The sequence below is a fragment of the Mus caroli genome, unplaced genomic scaffold (assembly GCF_978045245.1).
Source record: "Mus caroli unplaced genomic scaffold, Mus_caroli_1 scaffold_13, whole genome shotgun sequence".
NCBI classification, from domain to species: Eukaryota; Metazoa; Chordata; class Mammalia; order Rodentia; family Muridae; genus Mus; species Mus caroli.
The window spans coordinates 64,457,603-64,479,292 of NW_028227268.1; the positions used below are offsets into that span (position 1 = coordinate 64,457,603).

The 21,690-nt window shown below is 43.4% G+C and overlaps 2 protein-coding genes across 2 annotated transcripts; one reads left to right on the forward strand and one right to left on the reverse strand.

The window, feature by feature from the left end:
• Nucleotides 1–11,730: 11,730 nt before the first annotated feature.
• LOC110305459 (olfactory receptor 2T29-like) lies at nucleotides 11,731–12,693 on the reverse strand. Its single transcript, XM_021177449.2, has one exon. The coding sequence runs from the start codon at nucleotides 12,691–12,693 to the stop codon at nucleotides 11,731–11,733; it is 963 nt and encodes a 320-aa protein (XP_021033108.1).
• A 5,552-nt stretch (nucleotides 12,694–18,245) lies between these two features.
• Nucleotides 18,246–18,647, forward strand: LOC147001511 (olfactory receptor 2T29-like). The gene has a single exon (XM_085829326.1). It carries the CDS (start codon nucleotides 18,246–18,248, stop codon nucleotides 18,645–18,647), a length of 402 nt encoding a protein of 133 aa, XP_085685452.1.
• Nucleotides 18,648–21,690: the final 3,043 nt, after the last annotated feature.

The following is a 21,690-nucleotide window of genomic DNA, read 5'->3' on the forward strand; positions in this document are numbered from 1 at the left end:
CTATATTCAATGGGTCCACAGTTTCTAAGTCTAGCTCCCTTCACTGACAACTTCAATTACATCAAAATGTCTACATCTAAGATTTGACTCTTCATGGATGAATGGCCCACAGACTGTATATACACCACATGCCATTATCCATACATCAGCGGACAGACATCTAGTCTGGTTCCAAATGTCTATTGTGAGCAGTGCTGCGGTAATCACACATGTGTGCACCTTCATGCCTGTAGCTATGTCCCCAGGAGAGCTACAGCCTGATCAGAGGGTAGTTCTAGTTTCAGTGTTTACAGGAACCTTGACCTTACTGCTTGTTATATGATGGCTGCGCTGGTTCCTTCTGCCTTGTGGATGCTTATGTTCGGTCACTTCGTGTTCGCCAAGAGTTCTGGAGAGAGGCAGCCATGCTCACTATTTTCCCTCTTTAAAAATTTTACTTATTTTAGTATTTCAAATACCTTATTTAGTTGTGTGTGTTCGTGTGTGTGTGTGTATGTGTGTGTATGTGTGTATATATGTGTATATGTGTGTGTGTATGTGTGTATGTGTGTATATTGTGTGTGTGTGTGTGTGTGTGTGTGTGTGTGTGTGAAGAGGAAGGCATTAGATTCCCTGGAACTAGAGTTACAGGTAAGTTGTGAGATGCCTACTGTGCATGCTGGAAACAAGCTAGGATCTGGAAGAGCAGCAGTCGTCTTAGTATCTGGACCATCTCTCCTTTGTTGACCCCCCCACCCAACCCCGGTCCTTTACAGACATTTGAATGCACTATTTCCAGCCCTTTCCCTCTATCCTTGATATTCCTTCTTCTGCTTGGTCTTGGCAACTAGAAATGCGTCCCATTGTGTTTTATTTAGCTAATTAACTCATTTGTATTTATTTAATTTTCCCATATCTCTTTTTTTTTTCTGAGTTTCTAGTCATGGTGCTGACTTCATCATCTGAGATGCTGACTTCAGCATCAGTAGTCCTGACTTCGCCATCCTCGTGCCGTGTTGACTTCATCGGTGATGGTGACTCTCCTCATCTATGTTATGGCTTTTTCATGCGTTTCTGACTTTCTTCTCCAGACCCTGAACTGATTTCCTTACTCCATTCTTCATTTCATTGTATCCTCTATGGAATAACTGGCTAGTTTTTCATTTTCATGTGACTTTTGATTCTTCACCTGATATTTTACACACGTCAGTAATGAAAGAGTTAAGATGTTTTTGAGGAGTCCTGTTGTCTTGGTTTTTTGTTTGCTTGTTTGTTTCGTCTTTTTTGGTTTTGTTTGTTTGTTTCTTGTTTTCCTGTGTGATGGTTTGCATATATATTGGCTTTGTTATTTACAGATTTTGAGTAATTATGTTTTTTATCAAGGAGTCTCCTCTTAAGGTCTCAACTCTCAGGACCACCCAGAGAGGGAAAGCAAATGGCTACGACAGCAACAATGTCAAGCTGGACAGTGTATAAAAATCCACTGACAATTAATCCCTTCCCAGTAACACTGTAGAACTCAATAACTCTAGAGCTCAAATGGTGGACACGAATGAACGCGATTCTATGATGTTAGAAGCCGTGTAGGGTGAATGAAGAAACAGATGCAGGACTGAGAGTGTGGAGAAAGCACGGAGGGGCAAGGGAAAGGGCAGACGGTGGCTTTTATTTTTAAGTTTTATTTTATTAGGATGATTTTATGTTTTATTTTCTCCTTCCTAAAAGGAAGGGAAGAAGGAGAAAATAAGCAACAAGGAATAAAAATGAACAAAATCTCCAATAATAAGCCAAGGGCATAAGCAAAGCTAGATGCATGTAAGGAAGAGAATACATTTTAAAAACGAATTTTTAAAAATAAATCTTCCTTTAACAGATTAATATGGGGCCATAAGAATTGCTGACCCTATAAAGGAAATGCACTGGCTGCCAAGGCTGATTTCATGTGTTTGATTTCTGGGACCCACAAGTAGAAAGAGAACTGACTTCCACACATGTACTATGGCCCATACATGCACCATTCCCAGCACACAATAAATAATCACAAACCATTTAAAAATAAGATAAAATAAATATACTAGTAGAAGTATGACTGTGTATGGAAACCCATCGCCAATATGATCCTCAATGGCAGAAGACCGAAAACTTTTCTGGTAAGATCAGAAGCAAGATAAGACTCCAGATGGAAACAAATTAGGAACATCTCTGCCAGCAGCCAACTGAAATGAGATAAGCTGAATTAGCTATTTTTCTTGTTGCTTTACTCTGAAGTGAGAAAAACGTCCGACAAAAGCCACTGAAAATGAAGGATTTACTTTGCTTAAAGTCCAACGTGAGGCCGTCTCTCACATGGTAGACAGAGTACAGTCACAGGAACACTACAGAGTTGTTCATACTGCATCCCAAACCAGGAAGCCACAAACTGACAGGAAGTGGGTCAGCTGGACTGTCAAACTTCAAGGCCTGCCCCCAATGTCCCATTTCCTCCAGCAAGGCTCTACCTCTGCAAGGTTCCACAACAGCTATTTAGGATCCCTTAAGATGTCTTTCTTAGTTAGGGTTTCTATTGTTACAACAAAAACACCATGGCCAAAATGCAAGTTGGGAAAGAAATGGTTTATTTAGTTTATACTTCCATCTCACTGTTCATCACTGAAGGAAAGAAGTCAGCACAGGAACTCATGCAGGGGAGGGACCTGGAGGCAGGAGCTGATGCAGAGGCCATGCAGGAGTGCTGCTTACTGGCTTGCTTCCCATGGCTTGCTCAGCCTGCTCTCTTATAGAACCTGGGGCCACCATCCCAGGGATGGCGCCTCCCACAATGAACTAGGCTTTCTCATATTGATCATTAATTGAGAAAAATGCCTGACAACTAGATAATATGGAGTCAGTTTCTCAGTTGGCGTTCCCTCCTTTTAGATAACTCTAGTTCATGCGTCAGGCCAGCATAGACTAACCATCACAATGTCCATATGTGTTTTGGCATATATTTTTCTACTTCTGATAAACCCCACTGAGATTTTTACCAGGGATTTCATTACATGTTAGGTAGCACTGAGATTTAAACATAGCAACTCCTTCCTGAATAAGTACGGATGCTCATAATTGTCTGTTCTCTTTAACCTACATCCACAGTGTTATGTAGTTTTTGGTACAGAGTTCTTCCATTTCTTGGAGCTAATTGATCCCTAAGCATTTTATTTCTGTGTTGTCAAGGGCATTGTTTGCTTATTTTCTGCATTACTCATTGACAGAGTATGAAATCCTACCAATTACAATGTGTTAACTTTGTATCCTGCAGTTTTTCTGGATTTGTTGACGTTAAGAATTTGATGTGATTGCTAGTACACACTAGAAAACACAGAAGCCCTTATGATTTGACTGGGAATTCCATGGACTCATACTGGATCCTCAGCTAGTGGCTCTGTCTTGAAAAGTTGTGGAACCTTTAGGTTGCAGGAAATTGGGCTTTATTTATTAAGGTTTGCTTTGTGGCCTATAATGCCATCAATTGTGTAGAAGGTTCTAGGTGCCATTGATAAGAATGTATATTCCCTATCTCCTGGTATCTGTGTGAACTCTGTCCCCCTATCTGATATAACAGTAACCCTGTTATGATTAGTTTTAAAACCTTCTTTATCATATATAAGAATAGCTACCCCAGAGTGACTGTGGCCTCTCTTTGCCTATCTTAATTTCTAACCTTTGATTCTTGGTTTATAGATGCCATTCCTACCCGTGTGTGTTTCTTTTTTAATTAATTTATTTACTTTATATTCTGACCAAAGCTTTCCCTCTGTCTCCTTCCTCCCAGTCCCTCCCTCTCACCTTCCTGCTCCCTCCCCCTCTCTTTCTACTCAGCAAAGGGGAGGAGTCCTACGGTTATCAATCCACCTTGAAGTATCAAGTTGGATATTCCAACCTAAATAGGACTAGGTACATCTTTCCTTACTGAGGTTAGACAAGGCAGCCTACTTAGGGGATAGGGGTCCAAAAGCAGGCAACAGAGTCAGAGACAGTCCCTGCTCCAGTTATTAGGAGTCCCACATGAAGACCAAGTTGCAAACCTGTTACATATGTGTAGAGAGCCTAGGTTTGTCCCATGCATGCTCTTTGATTGGTGGTTCAGTTTCTGTGAGCTCCTCTGGTCCCAGGTTAGTTGACTCTGTAGGTCTTCTTGTGGTGCCCTTGACCCCTCTGGCTCCTGCAATCTTTCCTCCCCTCTTCCACATGATTCCCCAAGCTCTCCCTAATGTTTGGCTGTGGGTCTCTGCATCTGTTTCCATCAGCTGCTGGGTGGAGACTCTCAGAAGACATTTGTGCTTCCTTCTTCAAGCTTAGTAGAGTATTATCAATAGTGTCTGGGGTGGGCTCTCTCTCATGGCATGGGTCTCAAGTTGGGCCAGTCATTGCCACAGGTTTGTTTTTACCATATTTTGGGGGCTGGTTTATAGAAATTTTTATTTGTCATTTTCACAGAGAATTGTACTGTTGATTTCACAGAGAAGTTGATTACCACCATGGAAAATGGATCATGGGGAAGGACTGGGACCACACACTTGTACATTGTGGGTTAAACTAAAGGGACAACAAACTTCATTGAGATGGAAATGAACCCAATGTGATGCAGCCAAGATGCAGTCACTGCTAAGTCTGATAGATCCTGACAAGTTACAGAATGTTAGCAAATGTGTGTGTGTGTGTGTGTGTGTGTGTGTGTGTGTGTGTGTGTGTGTGTTGGGGGGACCCAAATGAAGACCAAGATGCACATCTGCTACATGCAGAGGGCTGTGCAGAGGGTCTAAGTCCAGCCCATGTGTGCTCTTTGACTGGTGGCTTAGTTTTTGAGAGCCCCCCAAATAGACCACATTGTTAAAATCCAATTAGTCTGCATCTTTTTATCAATCAGTTAAGTCTGTTTGCATCCGAGGCTGCAATTGAGAATGGCTTGCAAATGCTGGGATTTTACTGTTTGCTGTTCTGATTAATGGGTCCTTTTCTCCCATCCCTGGTAACTAATGTTGGTTGCCTTCTAGTCTGCAGTGTCAGATATAATTGGCTATTTTCCCATCTGCTCTTCTACTGCCGGCATGGGTTGCATTCTTCCCTGTGTTCTTATGTGAGAAACTTTCTCCCTCTTCCTCTATGGTCAGTATTCTTGTAAGAGTATTCTGCAGTGCTAGCTTGGTTCTCAGGAGTTCCCTTAACTTCTGCTTGTCTTAAACTAATTTTTACTTCTCTATCTATTTTAATACATAGGTTTGCCGGATAAACTTTCCATGATGGAAGTGACATTTAATCTGAACAGATACAGAGTACAAGAATTAAGCCTAAAGCCATTTGTTTAAAGACCTTAAAGATAAATCCCAAGTCTGGCTCTAATGACAATAGAATAATGTGACTTTATCATTAGAATTACTATTGTTATCTTCTTGTTATTGTTACATATCATATCTGTATCCATGTGTCTCCTACTTATATTTCAATGTGTAATAAAGTGTGAAATACTAAAGGGAGAAAACTGAAGACCCAGGCAAAAAGGCCCTGCTACCGGGTCAGAGAAGACATCACACAGCTGTGATTCCAAGTATGGCCAGCAGAGGGCAGAAATCCCCCCAAAAGGGGATCATGAAATCCACAGAGATGTCTCTCTTATTCATGTGACAAGGAAAGAATGAAAGGGGTGAGGACACTGTGGTTAGCGAAGAAGTCGATCAGGAGGGTCCCTTGGTGGAGGACACCCTTAGGACAGCGTAGCAGGAGGCTTGAGCTGTAAGATGTGTGCTATGCACAGGGAGCAAAGTAGATTTGCTCTGCTCCTGAATGTTCAGGCATGATCGGTCACTCACTAGTCTGCTGCTCTGCCCTGGGAGAGTAGAGGCTGGTGAGGCAGCCAGGAGTGGGAAAGCCTGATAACAACAGGCCTTGAGGTGTGGACTTAATCAGAGGTTTGTGGAAGGAAACAGACCTACCCCTAGGCAAGGTTTTAAACTAGGTCTGAACAGCACTAGGTTTTGTTTTGTTGTTGTTGTTGTTGTTTTTAAAGCAACATTGTATAAACAAAGCAAGAATGTAGGGTGAGTAGTGTGAAAACCCAGACTCGCCCCATTTCCTCCCTTCACCTCTGCTTGTTTTCTCTATGAGCCCCATGAGTCAAGCTTGATTTGTGACTGCCCCAATGGTCCATATATAGTAGTCTAACAAAACATTTGAGGGAACGGCCAACCAGTGACCAGCCTAACTGGAGAGAGACTTGACACTAGTAATGATGCTCCACTATGCTTGCAGACAGGAGCCCAGTAACTGTCTCCACAGAGGCTTCATCAAGCAGCCCATGGAAACAGACATAGAGACTCACAGCCAAACATCAGGTGGAGCTCAGGGAGCCTTGTGCAAGAGGCGGGGATAAGATGGAGGGAGCCAAGGAGCCAAGGATGCCACAAGATGATCTATAGAGTGAACTAACCTGGGCCCATGGGGGCTCACAGAGACTGAACTACCAACCAAAGGGCTTACAGGGGCTGGACCTAGCCCCCCTACACTTTTGTAGCAAATGCCCAGCTTGGTCTTTATGTGGGTTCCCTAACAATTGGAACTGGAGCTATCCTGACTCTGGTGCCTGCCATTGGATCGCCTTCCCCTACCTGGACGGCCTTGTTAGGTAGGCTGCAGTGGGAGAGGTTGTGCCTAGTCCCACTCTGACTTGTTGTCCCAGGCAGAGTGGAACCCAAGTGTGTGTGTGTGTGGGGGGGTCCTTCCCCTTCTCTGAGGATAAGAGGGAGTAATGGAAGGAGGGGCTAGTGAGGATGGGAGGCAGCAGTAGCAACCGACACGACAGGAAGAAGGGTTTGCAGGGCACATACCTCCATGCCTTCTACTTCCTCCCATAAGGTCCCCAGCCCATGTCAGAGTGCTGCCCACATTCCGGGGATTGTCCCACCCCGTTCCCAAGCTAGCATCTGTCATGTCAGCCTCTCATGGCCAGCATCTCAGCCTTTCACATTCTGAGAGTGAGTAACACATTGTGCATGTGTCAACAAACATCACACTGCCCGTGGCTCAAACAAAGCAATGGATATCCCAAGGTTCCCACATCTCACAACAGACAAGGAGGAGGAGGATCAATTCCAACTGCTCTGATCCGTGGGGACATCATGCATGTGCACTACAATACTGGCTATGAAGAGGGAGGGGATAGTTACAGTGGCCTCACACACTGAGACATTGATCACCCAGATCCCCTCATGCCAGCACAGTCTCCTCATGGATGTGTAGGGAAGAGTGAGGAGAGACATAGTCAATGGGGAGCAGGATGTAAATGGCTGAAGGAAGCAAGCAGCATGGGGGAAGCCACATCCTCCCCAGCCACAGTCCACTCCCTTGAGAAAGGTCCTCCCAAGTGGAACCCCGCCCACCCCACTTCAGCTCTCCTGTCCTATACCTCTTTGCTGGGAAGTAAATGCCTAATCCAGAGTTCATCGCTGATTTCATGGGCCCAGCTCAAAACTATTATGACTCAATCACATCCCTAGAGTGGACGGACTGACACATCAGTAGTGCATCTTGAAGTCATCACATCCTGGATTCCCATTGTCCTTCTGTGTTCCCCTGGCCTTCTTTCCATCCTCTGAGATCTGTGCCTCTCCCCGCAGAGCCTGGCTGAACCCCTGTGTCTACATCTGAACTCTTCCTTTCAGTCACACCATACTGGGATCAGGTGTCTAGCACAGTTTTTGCTGTGGCAACCACTCAGCAAGATTCTAGTTTCCAACATCTGGTTCCAGCCCTAGACTGCAGTCTGAAAGCATCATTGAAATTATAGTTGGTTTTGAGAATGTTCATTGTTGTAGTAATTTCCAATCCTAATAAGTCCGTATAAAAACACACACAATCTAGTTATTATATTTATAAGCTATAAGCCTTGATTGGGCAGGTCTAGTATTATACTAACTTATTCCCAAGATATAAGACTCTTTGATACTTGTGGTTTCACCTGGCCACATGGTTCTGATCCATCATGGCTTCTTCCTCCTTCTCTCCTTCCCTTCTCATTCTCCTCCAACTACCTTTCCTGCCCTCACTCTCCAAAAGAAGTCCCACCTTTCCCTTCCACTCCCCAATCACAGGCTTTAGACTTTATTGACCAGTTAGAATGGGAGAAGGTTCACATGAGGTCACCCGAATAAGTGACTGACTTTTCTTTATTGGGGGGTGCTCTTGAGAAAGTAGAATTAGCATCAGGGTACAACAGAATACAAACAGCATTGGGCAGTCCACAACAGTTCACAATTTGAAATGCCTCTATTTGCTAAATACCTATTTATCTAGTGAAGCTGCCCCTTTCCCTGCTCCCTTTGACAGGACAGTTTGATGACTCATTTAACCATTTTATTGTTGCTGTTAGGATCATGTTTCTATTCCTTCTGGACTCCATCTCAGTAGTTATCCAGGAATTTACTAAGTCCTGAGGTCACCAAGGAGCTGAGTTCTCATTTCTCACTCTAGAAGCAATGACGGAGAATGAGGGGTCTGAGACATAATCCAGTGCTCGTCTCTAGTAAATAATCGTTAAAAGTCACGACTAAAAAAAGTTATCAAGAGATAACAAACATAAAAAAATGGAAATTATGATGTCAAAATTGAAAATGGGGTACAGAGCTAAACAAAGAATTCTTAACTGCAGAATACCAAATGGCTAAGAAGCACCTCAATAAATGTTCAACATCCTTAATCATTGGGAAAATGCAAATCAAAACAACCCTGAGATTCCATGTCACATCAGTCAGAATGGCTAAGATCAAAAATTCAGGTGACAGCAGATGCTGGTGAGGATGTGGAGAAAGAAGAACACTCCTCCATTGCTGGTAGGGTTGCAAGTTGGTACAACCACTTTGGAAATCAGTCTGGCAGTTCCTCAGAAAATTGGACATAGTACTACCAGAAGATCCAGCAATACCTCTCCTGGGCATATACCCAGAAGAAGTTCTAACTTGTTATAAGGACACATGCTCCACTATGTTCATAGCAGCCTTATTTATAATAGCCAGAGGCTGGAAAGAACCCAGATGTCCCTCAACCAAGGAATGGATGCAGAAAATGTGGTACATTTACACAATGGAGTGTAGCTGCCTGCGGCCACATGAACTGGGCTCCTGAGTAGGAGGCCGGAGCTGTAAAGGAGGGAATGGAGAGAGAAGTAAAGAGACCAAGATGAATTTTCTGATCATGGCCCAATGTTTACTAAAAGTCTGTGCTTATATAGGGGGGAGACCCATCCCCTGCCACACCAGGCTTCTTGATGCTTTGTTGCTAAGTTGTCAGCATTTAGTCTGTCAGAGCTGTTGGCATTAGGTCACCAATTCCACAGGTTGTCAGCTATCTCAGGAATATCTCAGGAAGACAGGTTCAGCCTCTCATCTTGGAGAAGAGCAGCAGTAAGTGACAGAACAATAAAGCCATCTAGGTCAGAAGGCTCCACCCCAGGTGGTCTCATTCTCAGTGGCAGCAAGGTCCAAGACAGCCTACTCAAGACTTGGGGAGGCTACAATGGAGTATTATGCAGCTATTAAAAACAATGGATTTATGAAATTCTTGGGATGGATCTGAAGGATATCATCCTGAGTGAGGTAATCCAATCACAAAAGAACACACATGGTATGCACTCACTGATAAGTGAATATTAGCCCAGAAACTTAGAATACCCAAGATACAATTTGCAAAACTCAAGAAGAAGGAAAACCAAAGTGTGGATACTTCATTCCTTCTTAGAAGGGGGAACAAAATACCCATGGAAGGAGTTACAGAGGCATTTTCAGAGCTAAGACGGAAGGAAGGACGATCCAGAGACTATCCCACCTGGGGATCCATTCCATAAACAACTACCAAACCCAGACACAATAGCATATGCCAGCAAGATTTTGCGACAGGACCCTGATATAGCTATCTCTTGTGAGGCTCTTGGATGAAACACAGGGCCCCCAATGAAGGAGCTAGAGAAAGTACCCAAGGAGCTAAAGGGGTCTGCAACCCTATAGGAGGAACAACAATATGAACTAACCAGTACCCCCCAGAGCTTGTGTCTCTAGTTACATATGTAGCAGAGGACAGCCTAGTTCGCCATCAATGGGAGGAGAGGCCCTTGGTCTTGCAAAGATTATATCCCCCAGTACAGGGGAAATGCCAGGGCCAGAAAGCAGGAATGGGTAGATTGGGGAGCAGGGCAGGGGGAGGGTATAGGAGACTTTCAGAAAGGAAACTAGAAAAGGGGATAGCAGTTGAAATGTAAATGAAGAAAAAATCTAATAATATCATTTAAAAAATATTAACAAAAAATTGAAAATGTAGGGTAAGAGTTAACATTACATTTTACCTTTTGGGTTTGTGACTAAAATCATTCTCTTTAGAAAAATTACTTTCTGATAGGATTATTTCTTAGTCTCATGATAATCACAAATTAAAATGTTGTACGCAAACTAAAAACAAAAAGAAAAGGCTTTCAATAATATTACTAGAGGAAAGTCACCTAAGCACAAAAGCAGACAGTGAGAAGAGAGAAAAGAAGGAATGTACAAGCCAATTAGGAAATAGGAGCTGATGCAAGTGTGTGCTCCGCTCAGCATGGTGACCATGGCTGCTGTGGACGATGTTATCCCATTGGGACACACAGAGCCATGGATGGGTAAAAGACAAGGTCCAATATGATGACATAGCTCAGTTCCCAGCACTCACAGTGGGCAGCTCAAAACCCCCTGTAAATCAAGCTCCAGAGGGTCTGATAACCTCCTGTGACTTCTTGTCCACTGCACTCACACTCTCATGTATGCACACACACTCTCACACACAGATATAGATCTGCTCGTACTCCACATACTCACACACAGGTTCACATACATTTAAATCCACTCAGGCACAGACACACATCACACACATACACACAAACTTAAACAAAAACACAGACACAGAAAACACTCAAACACACTCACATGCATGCATACATATGCACAGAGTCACACCACAAACTCACACATAAATATGCACACACACGGACAAAATAATACACACATACATACAAACACAACAACTCACAGACACAGAGACAAAACAGACACACACAAGAACTCACATACATATAAACACAAACACACACACAAAAACACACATATCCTTCAAGATAGAAATCTTTGTTTTAAAGCCCAGCAAAATGGTTTAATTGCTGAATTTTAGTAAGTGTTACATGAATTATAACAAATCTCCCACTGTTCCAGAACATTAAGGGAGAGGAATACATTTCAGTCCTTCACAAAGGCTGATGCTGTTAGGCTACACATACGGCAAAGAATCACATAGAGAAAACCACGGACCACTTCCAAGATAAACATTTAGGCCAACTTCTTCCCAGAATACTGGCAAAGGATATTGAACAGTCCATTATTGCTCACTATGAACAAATGGGACATATCCCAGGAATATCAGCTTATATGATACACATAAGAAAGACAGTAATGGAACCCATATAATCCTGTCAGTACACATAGTAAGCCCATTTTCCTGAGTCAGCATCGATTTCTGATGAACTACCCTGGTAAACTAGACACAGGAAGTCCATATTGCTACAGAATAGAGGTCCTTGATGACAGACAGAAAGCATCATGCTATCAGGCATGACATGTGAGCAGCCTGCAGGTAACATCAGCATGACACCTGGAAAAACAGATGTGTACAGACAAGGAAAAGAAACTATTTTTTAAAAATGACTTACTTTAAAGATTCTTGAAAGAAGGGTTTCACACCCAATAGCTTCTTCATAGCCTCTGTGACATTCTTATTCCTAAAACTATAGATTAGTGGGTTCAACAGAGGGGTGACTATGGTGTAAAACACAGACACCACCATGTCCTTCTCAGGGGTGTGGAGGGAGGCAGGGAAAATGTAGGTATAGATAGCAGCGCCATAGAAGAGGATGACCACAGTCATGTGGGAGGAGCAGGTGGCAAGGGCCTTCTTTCTGCCCTCTGCTGAGTTCATCCTGAGAACAGTGAGGAGGATGGATGAATAGGAGCCTGAAATGACTGTCACAGGGATGATAATCATGAGCACACAGCACACATACATGAGGGTCTCATAGAGCCAGGTATCTGAGCAGGAGAGCTTTGTCACAGCAGGGGCCTCACAGAAGAAGTTATGGATCTCCCGAGATCCACAGAATGGGAAAGTCATGGTGATAGGGGTGAGCATGAAGCCATCCAAGGATCCCAGGACCCAACAGACAGACATCAGGAGGAGACAAACCCTGTGGTTCATAAGGACAGGATACCGGAGTGGATGGCAGATGGCCACATAGCGGTCATAGGACATGGCAGCCAGAAGCAAATATTCTGACCCTACTAGTGTCAGGTACAGGAACATCTGCATCCCACAGGCAGCAGCTGAGATCTTGTGGCTCCCCAGAACCTGGTCCATGAGCATCTTGGGAACAGTGACAGAAATGTACATCATGTCCATGAGGGACAGCTGGCTGATAAAAAAGTACATGGGTGTGTGGAGGTGGATGTCAAAGAGTATCAGCAGGGTCAGGAGGGCGTTCCCAGTCAAGGCCATCAGAAAAATCACAAATATGACCACAGCAAGCAGGGAAGGGTGTTTGGATTGACTGAAGAGTCCCACCAGGGTGAAATCTGACTGCCCAGTGTAGTTGTTCATCCAGGTGGTGAGGTCCATGGGTGTCTCCTAGGCAACGAAGAATGTTTTGGGGTTAATGTCATAGAAACAAGTGCTCAATGATTTATGCCTCAACCTGCCTGTGCTAAGTTCTCTGAGCCTGAAAATCTAAGGACTGCAAATTACACATAATTCAACCAGTTTTTTAAAGCTTGGAATTTACATCTTGGTCACAGGCATTGGGGATTCAGGGTAAATTTTCCATAATCCAAAGTCACAAACTTTCCTAATGACAGATAATGTCTTCTCTCAAGTAATACAAGGCTGAGAAATGCTGTCCCATGCTAACCCAATGGGGATTCAGTGACAAAAATATGCAAAATCAAAATTATTTGGTTTTAAAAATGAAATAAACCTTGGCCTTTATGGTTTGAGGATGCAATTGGTATCTCCAAGACTGAGGTATGTTTCATATAAAAATATTTTAAGGTAATAATTTAAAGGAGAAATTTCGACCAGGTGATCCTCCTCAGTCCCCAGGAGACTCTGAGAGTTTCTGTGCTGCCTGGAGGAAGCCTCACCTTCACACAAGAAGGACTGATGCTCAGAACCCTAAGAGGCTTGGGGCAAGGAACCACTAAGAGGCCAAATACTGCTACCAGTCCAGCCACTGTCACTCAACCTAGCAGTCCTCCATCTGCTCTACCTAAAATAATGCTACTGAAGATGATGGTGGTAGTGATGATGATGGCGATGATGACGATGATGATGGTGATAACTTTGCCTTCTGATCTGTCCAAGGTTAAATAAAGGAAAACAATATAAGTTTTTTTTTTTTTTTTTTTTTTTTTTTTTAGTATCCCAAGATAGCCATGCAGGAATACACACACATGCACACACACTGTTAGAGAGTTAAAAACTCACTATCCTGGATAGCCTTCTCATAGATGGCTATTATTACTGTATTGTATTTTTTTTTCTGCCGGGTTAAATATTGTTTAAGGATTTAGTTTCCAAGGAAATAAGAGAAAATCTTCAAATAAGAAATGTATAAGCCAAATTAAGAATTAGTATTTGAAACCTTCCTATGAGTTTATAGGTATGCTTATTTTCTATACATGTATAAAAACCTTAAATATTTGTTTAGATAAGCTTTTATATGAACACAGGAATTACAAGTATATGTATATATATATATATATCCTATTTATTCATTTAGCCCTGATTAGCATAGTTAGCAGGAAAGTTTGCATGTGTAAGGCTGGGCCTCTCCAAGTTCATCTCCTCACATCCCCACTGTATGCTCTAAATCTGCAGGATCAGAGGTGACTGTGGTTACCAGGCAAGGCTGTACTTATAGCATCACCTGCTTTGTTGCCCATCACAATCCTGATATCTTGGAATCCAAGAGGCAGAGAGAAGACTGGGTACCACTGAGATGCCTCTGGCACGAGCCACAGGCTCCCTGTGCTCTGTGCTGATAGCTGGAATCTGGGTTAGACTCTGAAAACATGCCAAGGAGACTTTAAACTCGATGGTGCTTAAAGAGGCTTCTGCCAGTCTATTCAAGGCAATATATAAAAATGAAAATAAAAAGGAATGTTTAAAGGGCTGCAGAAACATGAAAGAGACAGGTACAGGGTACACCTAGCCTTTCTGAAGTCAAATAAAGCGTATGCCATGATTCCTTAAACACATTGAATTTTTTCATACTACAAACTCTCCGACTTCTTTTTTATTTTAGTGTGTGTGTGTGGTTTTTTTTTTTTTTTTGGTGTTTGTTTGTTTGTTTTTTGGTCTGCTTGTATGTATGTGCCCTGCATGTGTCTCTGCTGCCCAAGGAGGAGAAGAGGATGCTCGATCCTTGTGAACAGGAGTTACAGGTGGCTGTGAGTTGTCATGTGGGTGCTGAGTGCAAATCGTGGGTCTGCTGCAAAGGCAACAAATGCTCTTAACCACACAGCCATCCCGCCAGCCCCACCCGCCAACTTGTAGCCAGCTCCCCCCCCCAACTTGCAGCCAGCTCCCCCTGCCAACTTGTAGCCAGCTCCCTCTGCCAACTTGTAGCCAGCTCCCCCTGCCAACTTGTAGCCAGCCCCCCCCGCCAACTTGTAGCCAGCCCCCCTGCCAACTTGTAGCCAGCTCCCCCCAACTTGTAGCCAGCTCCCCCTGCCAACTTGTAATGTTAATGCCAAATGGTCTCCCCGAGAATCATTTCGCTCTGGTTACAGGGCAGGGGAAATCCAGAAAAAGCTGCCAACTGCAGACACATTTTTACCACTGTGTGGGTTTTCTAAACTAATCCTGATACTCAGCTGCCAAAAAATCTAGTGTTGCACGATGTTAAATTGGAGTTTCTCACATTAAGACACCCAGGACAGAAGGACTGCACACATGGTGATTGCAGCCTGTTCAATCCTGTCCCCTGCTCTCTAGTTTGCATATCCTGTGGACAGCCAGATGCAACTTCACACTGGAGCTTATGAACAGGTAACCCCTGGAGTGACTGGTACAGTCACCCCAAGCTACTGGAGCCAGCAGCATCCGAGTCCGTTCTGAATCCCTCCTGCAGCACATCACCCCAGGAGCCTGCATCACCTACTGACCTTAATTTCTTCATTTACAGAGGGGAAACTCAGATTTCAGAGTGTGTGCCTAACAGGAAACAATCAACTGACCAACAGACGTACATTTTACTCTTTGTAGGGGACACAGGGCATGCTCCTGCCTCTGTTCTCTTGGAAACCCCTTTCCCCCCTGTAGTCTATAGCTCAGTCCAGACAAGGTCGTGCACCTGTCATTACAGAAAAGACACGAGGAGAACATAATTCTTAGTGTCACTGTGACCCTCGGTGAGCTTCCAGTCCCAAGACAGCTAATCCATGCCAATAAGATCAGTTAAGAAAGTGCGTGTTCTTCTGTTCCTAAATGGCTGTAAATAAAACATGTTAAATCTGTTTCATTTAATAAATAGTATTTGAAGTTTCTGGAAGAAAATGAATTTACTTCTCTGCAGGAAAAAAAAGTAGAGGGAAATCAAAGAAATATTGTCAAGAACTGATAGAAGATTCTGAAAGCAGATGCTAAATCAAAAGTAGTGACTCCCGCAGAATCTCCTGTCAGCTCCAACTCACCCCAGATGCTGCTGGCAGCCTTAGTCATGTGGACCAAGGGCAGGAGCTGCTTAAGTGCACAAAGGAGAAAAGTGATGTCACCCCTGGCTGGACTCTGCTCATTAAGGGATGGTATGGCAGGATTTTGTAAATAATGTTCCTTTGAGACTTAAGAAGATGTAATTAATAGAGCTAATAAAAGCTGACAGATATCTCCATTACCCAGCTGAGGTTTTATCTGTCTTTTTTTTCCTTCTAGATTTGTAAAAATGGAGTTGTAACCAGAGTTAACAACGATCTGAAATTTTGACATTGTCAATAGATCTCAAGTATGAAACACACAAATTAACTAATGCATGGTCAGAGGCTTGGCCACTTGTAAAGTTAGTTAGTGTTCTCTCTCTGTCTCTCTGTCTCTGTCTCTCTCTGTCTCTCTGTGTGCATGGAGGGGGGAGCACATGCATGTGTGTGTGAGTGCGTGTGTGTGTGTGTGTGTGTGTGTGTGTGTGTGTTTATGTGTTCATATAAACTTCCAGTAGTTTTCACAAATGTGGATGCCAAAGTTTGGAGTTGAGCTGCTCTGTCATAGGCACTGCCTCTTGGCCCCTCCATCACGTGCCACCTTCCCCTCTCCCCAGCCCATCATTTCTGTGCTCCAATGTCCATCACAAGCCATATTCTTCAAAGGTATTTGTTTCATTTTAAATAGTGACATGAAAATTACATACACTTTACAGAACTAAAGGCTTCAGTGAAAACATAAATATTTATATTACCATCACCTGACTAAATCCATAGTCTTAAGACACCAGACACTTTGGTCACAGGATATGGAGATGCCAAGCTGTACTCACCTGGACTCTTGCTCCCTGCAAACTAGCTTTCATGGGACCATGAGGGGTTGCACAGGCTTTGGGTGCAGATAACCAGCAGCATCTGCAAGGCAGCTTCTAATACTATGAACTAAAACTCTGGTCATTACTAACTTGATTTTTCCACATCTTCTGAGCAATGTGTGTGTTTCTTCAGCACTGAGGTTTTACCATCGAGTTTTAGAAGATAAGCAAGAGCAACAGCAATAGCCCGTGTTGGTTTGGAGTCTGCAGGACTTTGTCTCCCAACAAACAACTCAAAGTAAGATAACCCACACCCGGGCCTGGGTTATTTGGTGTCCAGCACTTCCGGCAGCTATATCACCTGAGTAGAGCACATACATCTTTATAAATTTGTAGAGAAGAATGGTAGACTTCTACTTGGCCTTTTCAAACATTCTCAGTATTAGGGGTTCCCATCTCTGTCCTCACTCTGTCATCCTCTTCCCCACTTCAAACTCCTTCCCAGTTATTCCTTTGTCCTTCATGCCACTATACCCTACTGTACCCTATCCCTTAAAATCTTTCTCTCCCTTCCCACCAATCAGAACTTCCCAGTTTCCAGTATTCAGCAGATTCTCCAAACTAAACGCACACATCAAAAGATTCAACAATAAGATCTACAGGTGAGTGATATCGTGTGATATTTGTTGAGAACAAAATTCATACACGTGTGAAAAGATGCTTCACTCTGAGAACTGGTCACATCTCCCAATCCAAGGACATTAACACAAACCCGTAAGGCAGTTCTTGAGGAAAGCGTGCTCATGAACTCTCTAATGCTTGTTGACTTGAATCTGTCAGTGTTCTGAGAGGACCCGTTAATTCATTTAAGTTTAGCCAAAAAAACAAAAACAAAACAAAACAAAAAAACAAAACAGTGAAAAGCTGTTCTCCTTTTAGGTAGAGCACAGAGAGGCCTGGATGCCCAAGAGATGGTCAGACCCACAGCTGGGTGTGGCCTGAGTGGGTCCTCCACCCATGTTCTTCCTGGTTACTCACTGGGAATTGCATGTGAGAGGAGGCTGCTCCACACAGCACAGAACCACTGTGTCACACAACTCTTAGGGTGAAGGTCCTTCAAGGGTCTCAGTTTCGTTTTGCCACATTATATTATATAATGTGTAATACATGTTATATATATTTTCTATGTAATCACTATACGGAATATAGCTCTGAGGTTTAAAAAAATACAAGTTTAATCCTTAATCCACAAAGATTCAGACTTAGTTCATACCTCATGTTAAAATAATCCTCAAAATAAGTTTAGATTTCCATTTGGGCACAGCGGTATATAATACTCCAGGGAAGTGAATCTACAGACTCTGGTCTGTTGGTTAAAGGACAGTGTTATGTGACGTAGGAGAGTTCATGGCTCTGAGATGCAACAGTTCCACTAGGAGTTATGATGGTGCTAACCACAGAAAAGAATTCTGTTTTAACATGGTCTTAAATTGCAGATAAGTAATGAACCTCAGATCTCCAAGCCCAGGGAACTTCTGTCAGCACAGTCAACTTGAGGCACTCACCACTGAGCAGTCCTTCCTACGGTCACATGACGCTAACCCAAAAGCATTCCTGGTTGCTGAGGAGACACTCATAGACATCACCACAATGTAGTTGCACAATGAGCAACTACACTACACAGTCAGATCTCACCCTGGTGGGACTCTTCAGTCAATCCAAACACCCTGCCCTGCTTGCTGTGGTCATATTTGTGGTTTTCCTGATGGCCTTGTCTGGGAACGCCCTCCTGATCCTGCTGATACTCTCTGACATCCACCTCCACACACCCATGTACTTTTTTATCAGCCAGCTGTCCCTCATGGACATGATGTACATTTCTGTCACTGTGCCCAAGATGCTCATGGACCAGGTCCTGGGGAGCCACAAGATCTCAGCTGCTGCCTGTGGGATGCAGATGTTCCTGTACCTGACACTAGCAGGGTCAGAATTTTTCCCTCTGGCTGCCACATCTTATGACTACTCCATGGCTACAGTTGCTGTTAGGTGTTTAAGAATACACTGAGAGCCAACACAAACATTTATTTTTCTGCTCAAGCTGTCATTTAGACTAGGCAGGAGCTCCCGGGTCTATTGGCCTTTTCTCTTTTTCTTTTTTTTAACCAGTTGTGCCATCTGTTGGGGATAGGTCAGGGTCTTCTTTGGAAGCATGTCCCTCCTCATTGACTCTCTTCTTTGTAGAATGTACACGGATTGGCATCCACCCTGGGGATCCTCAGCAGCCTCATTGTACAAGAGGACAGTGACTCAGTAGAACCATGGGATCTCAGTCCCTGAGAACCTAGATGACTTTGAAGGACTAGAGTAAGTATCACTACCCCTTTAGTCCCTCTGTCTACATCAATATAGGCCTCCAAGTACAGTTAATCCATACCCAGCACCTGTCTGGTACTGTTCACTATATTGTATGTTCAAATACTGTTTTAGAGGAGAAACACCCCCTTTTGCTTATTAAATCGGCCCTTAGAGAGGTTTCCAAGAGAAGACCAGGCACTTTAGAGGACTCTAACGATTTCAATCAGTGCTTGGTTGAACTTGGACCTTAAATTTTTGATTAACATCTCTTAATGATCTTTAAGGCTTATCTTCTACATACTCTACGTAAGTTACTCGGACCCTCTGTGACCTGTTTAGGCTTTCCAGCTTTGTATTTATTCTTTGAGTTCTGGAAGAATTTAGCCATCTTCATTTAGACATAAGTGTTATTGTATAGAAATCCTCCTCTTTCTGAAGAAAACTTTATTGCCATTTCCTTTTAACATTTGCTTCTCTGGAGACAAATGCATAGCAGAAGCTGAATTCCTATTTCCAGAGAGCCCGGTCCTGGGGACAGAAGTAATGATGGAAGAATACCTGAAGGGACTCAGGATTAGAACCAGCCATCATTTGGTTGCGGGAGCCGCCACTAAAGCTACAAATGTGACACTTGTGAACCTTACTAAACCCCTGAAGAGTCTTCCAAGACATTGAACACAAAGGAAGGAAGACTCCTGTCAAATTATCTTCAGAAGGGGGCAGGTGAGGTGCACAGATAGCAACAGCACATCTTCCCCAGAACAAGGGGCTACGTTTCCTGTGTCTGTGACAGATGGCACTGTGAACAACCTTCCATTATTTCCATTTCTGTTCTTATTGCATTTCTAGGATTCCTCCACATTGTAGCATGGGCGTTTCACTTTTTTATTATGTAGGATTTGATTGCATGATTGCACTTATTTTTGTTTATCTTCTCCAACAGAGATCTTCATGAATCACTTTCCAGAACTCTACAAAGCTTTCACCTTTCAAACTGGAGAAGTTCATGCAGGAGTGACAATCTGTAGGACAGGCTGGTGACATTGGGGTGGAAGGTTGTCTCCTTGGCAGCTGCATATACCCCTGGCTCTGCATTAGATGCTGGATACTCTGAACCTACCAGTGGCCTTGCCCTGACACCATGCAGCACCTGAGACAGTTGTGTCCTAACAATGTTGTCTCAGTTGTGTTAGGTGCTAGACACAACCTGGAGACTCACACAGCCTAAGTTACCCACATTCGATGCAGTTGCCCCAGCCCAGCAGCAACAGGAAAGCAAGCCATTGCTTTCCCCAACCCATGCCAATGTCCACACAGGGCTGCATTCATACTAAGCATGGAAGGAGCCAGGACATATTCCATCTGCAGGCTAACAGCACTGAGAGCCTGAGAAGGCTGAGTTCAGAGGTGTGGCTGGTAAACACAGGACAGTGTGTGACTAGAAGATGGAATGGAAACAGTACCATGTTGTTGGAAAGGGATCAGAAACCTTTAGCATTCAGACAAAGTTTGAAGCAATTTGGCTGTAGGATCAAGAGTGTGGAGTTGCCTCTACCTACCACTCTGTTTTATTCCAGCTTGGACCATACAGTGTACACATCACATCTTAAGGCCAGGTGTGAATTTATAAAGTGTGCCATTTGTTCTGCTGGCTGTAATATGAATATGTACATCTTTATCTTAGACATTTGTACTTGGAGAATATTCTGTAATTTTTTTTAGATCTCTATTGAAAAGGAAACTAACATTTAAACTGAAGACAGTTCTAAAGAATATGGTTTGTCACTCTGGAAATCAGTTTGGCAGTTCCTCAGAAAATTGGACATAGTACTACAGGAAGATCCAGCAATACCATTCCTGGGCATATACCCCAGAAGATGCTCGAACTTGTAATAAGGACGCATGCTCCACTATGTTCATAGCAGCCTTATTTATAATAGCCAGAAGCTGGAAAGAACCCAGATGTCCCTCAACAGAGGAATGGATACAGAAAATGAGGTACATTTACACAATGGAGTACTATGCAGCTATTAAAAACAATGAATTTATGAAATTCTTAGGGAAAATGGATAGATCTGGAGGATAGCATCCTGAATGAGGTAACCCAATCACAAAAGAATACACATGATATGCATTCACTGATAAGTGGATATTAGTCCAGAAACTTAGAATACCCAAGATACAATTTGCAAAACTTATGAAACTCAAGAAGAAGGAAAATCAAAGTGTGGATACTTCATTCCTTCTTAGAAGGGGGAACAAAATACCCATGGAAGGAGTTACAGAGGCAAAGTTCAGAACTGAGACTGAAGGGAGGACCATCCAGAGACTGTCCCACCTAGGGATCCATCCCATAAACAACCACCAAACCTAGACACTATTGCATATACCAACAAGATTATGTTGACAGGACCCTGATATAGCTGTCTCCTGTGAGGCTATGCTAATGCCTGGTAAATACAGACATGGATACTCACAGTCATCTATTGGATGGAACACAATGAGGAGCTAGAGAAAGTACTCAAGGAGCTGAAGGGAGTCTGCAGCCCTGTAGGAGGAACAACAATATGAACTAACCAATATCCCCAGAGCTCGTGTCTCTAGCTGCATATGTAGCAGAGGATGGCCTACCCGGCCATCAGTAGGAGGAGAGGCCCTTGGTCTTGCAAAGATTCTATGTTCCAGTATAGGGAAATGCCAGGGTCAGGAAGTGGGAGTGGGTGTGTTGGGGAGCAGGGAGAGGGGGGAAAGTT

What these genes read in the sequence shown, in the direction of transcription:
- LOC110305459 (XM_021177449.2), bottom strand. Translation starts at nt 12,693, where the DNA reads ATGGACCTCACCACCTGGATGAACAACTACACTGGGCAGTCAGATTTC.
- LOC147001511 (XM_085829326.1), top strand. Translation starts at nt 18,246, where the DNA reads ATGAGCAACTACACTACACAGTCAGATCTCACCCTGGTGGGACTCTTC.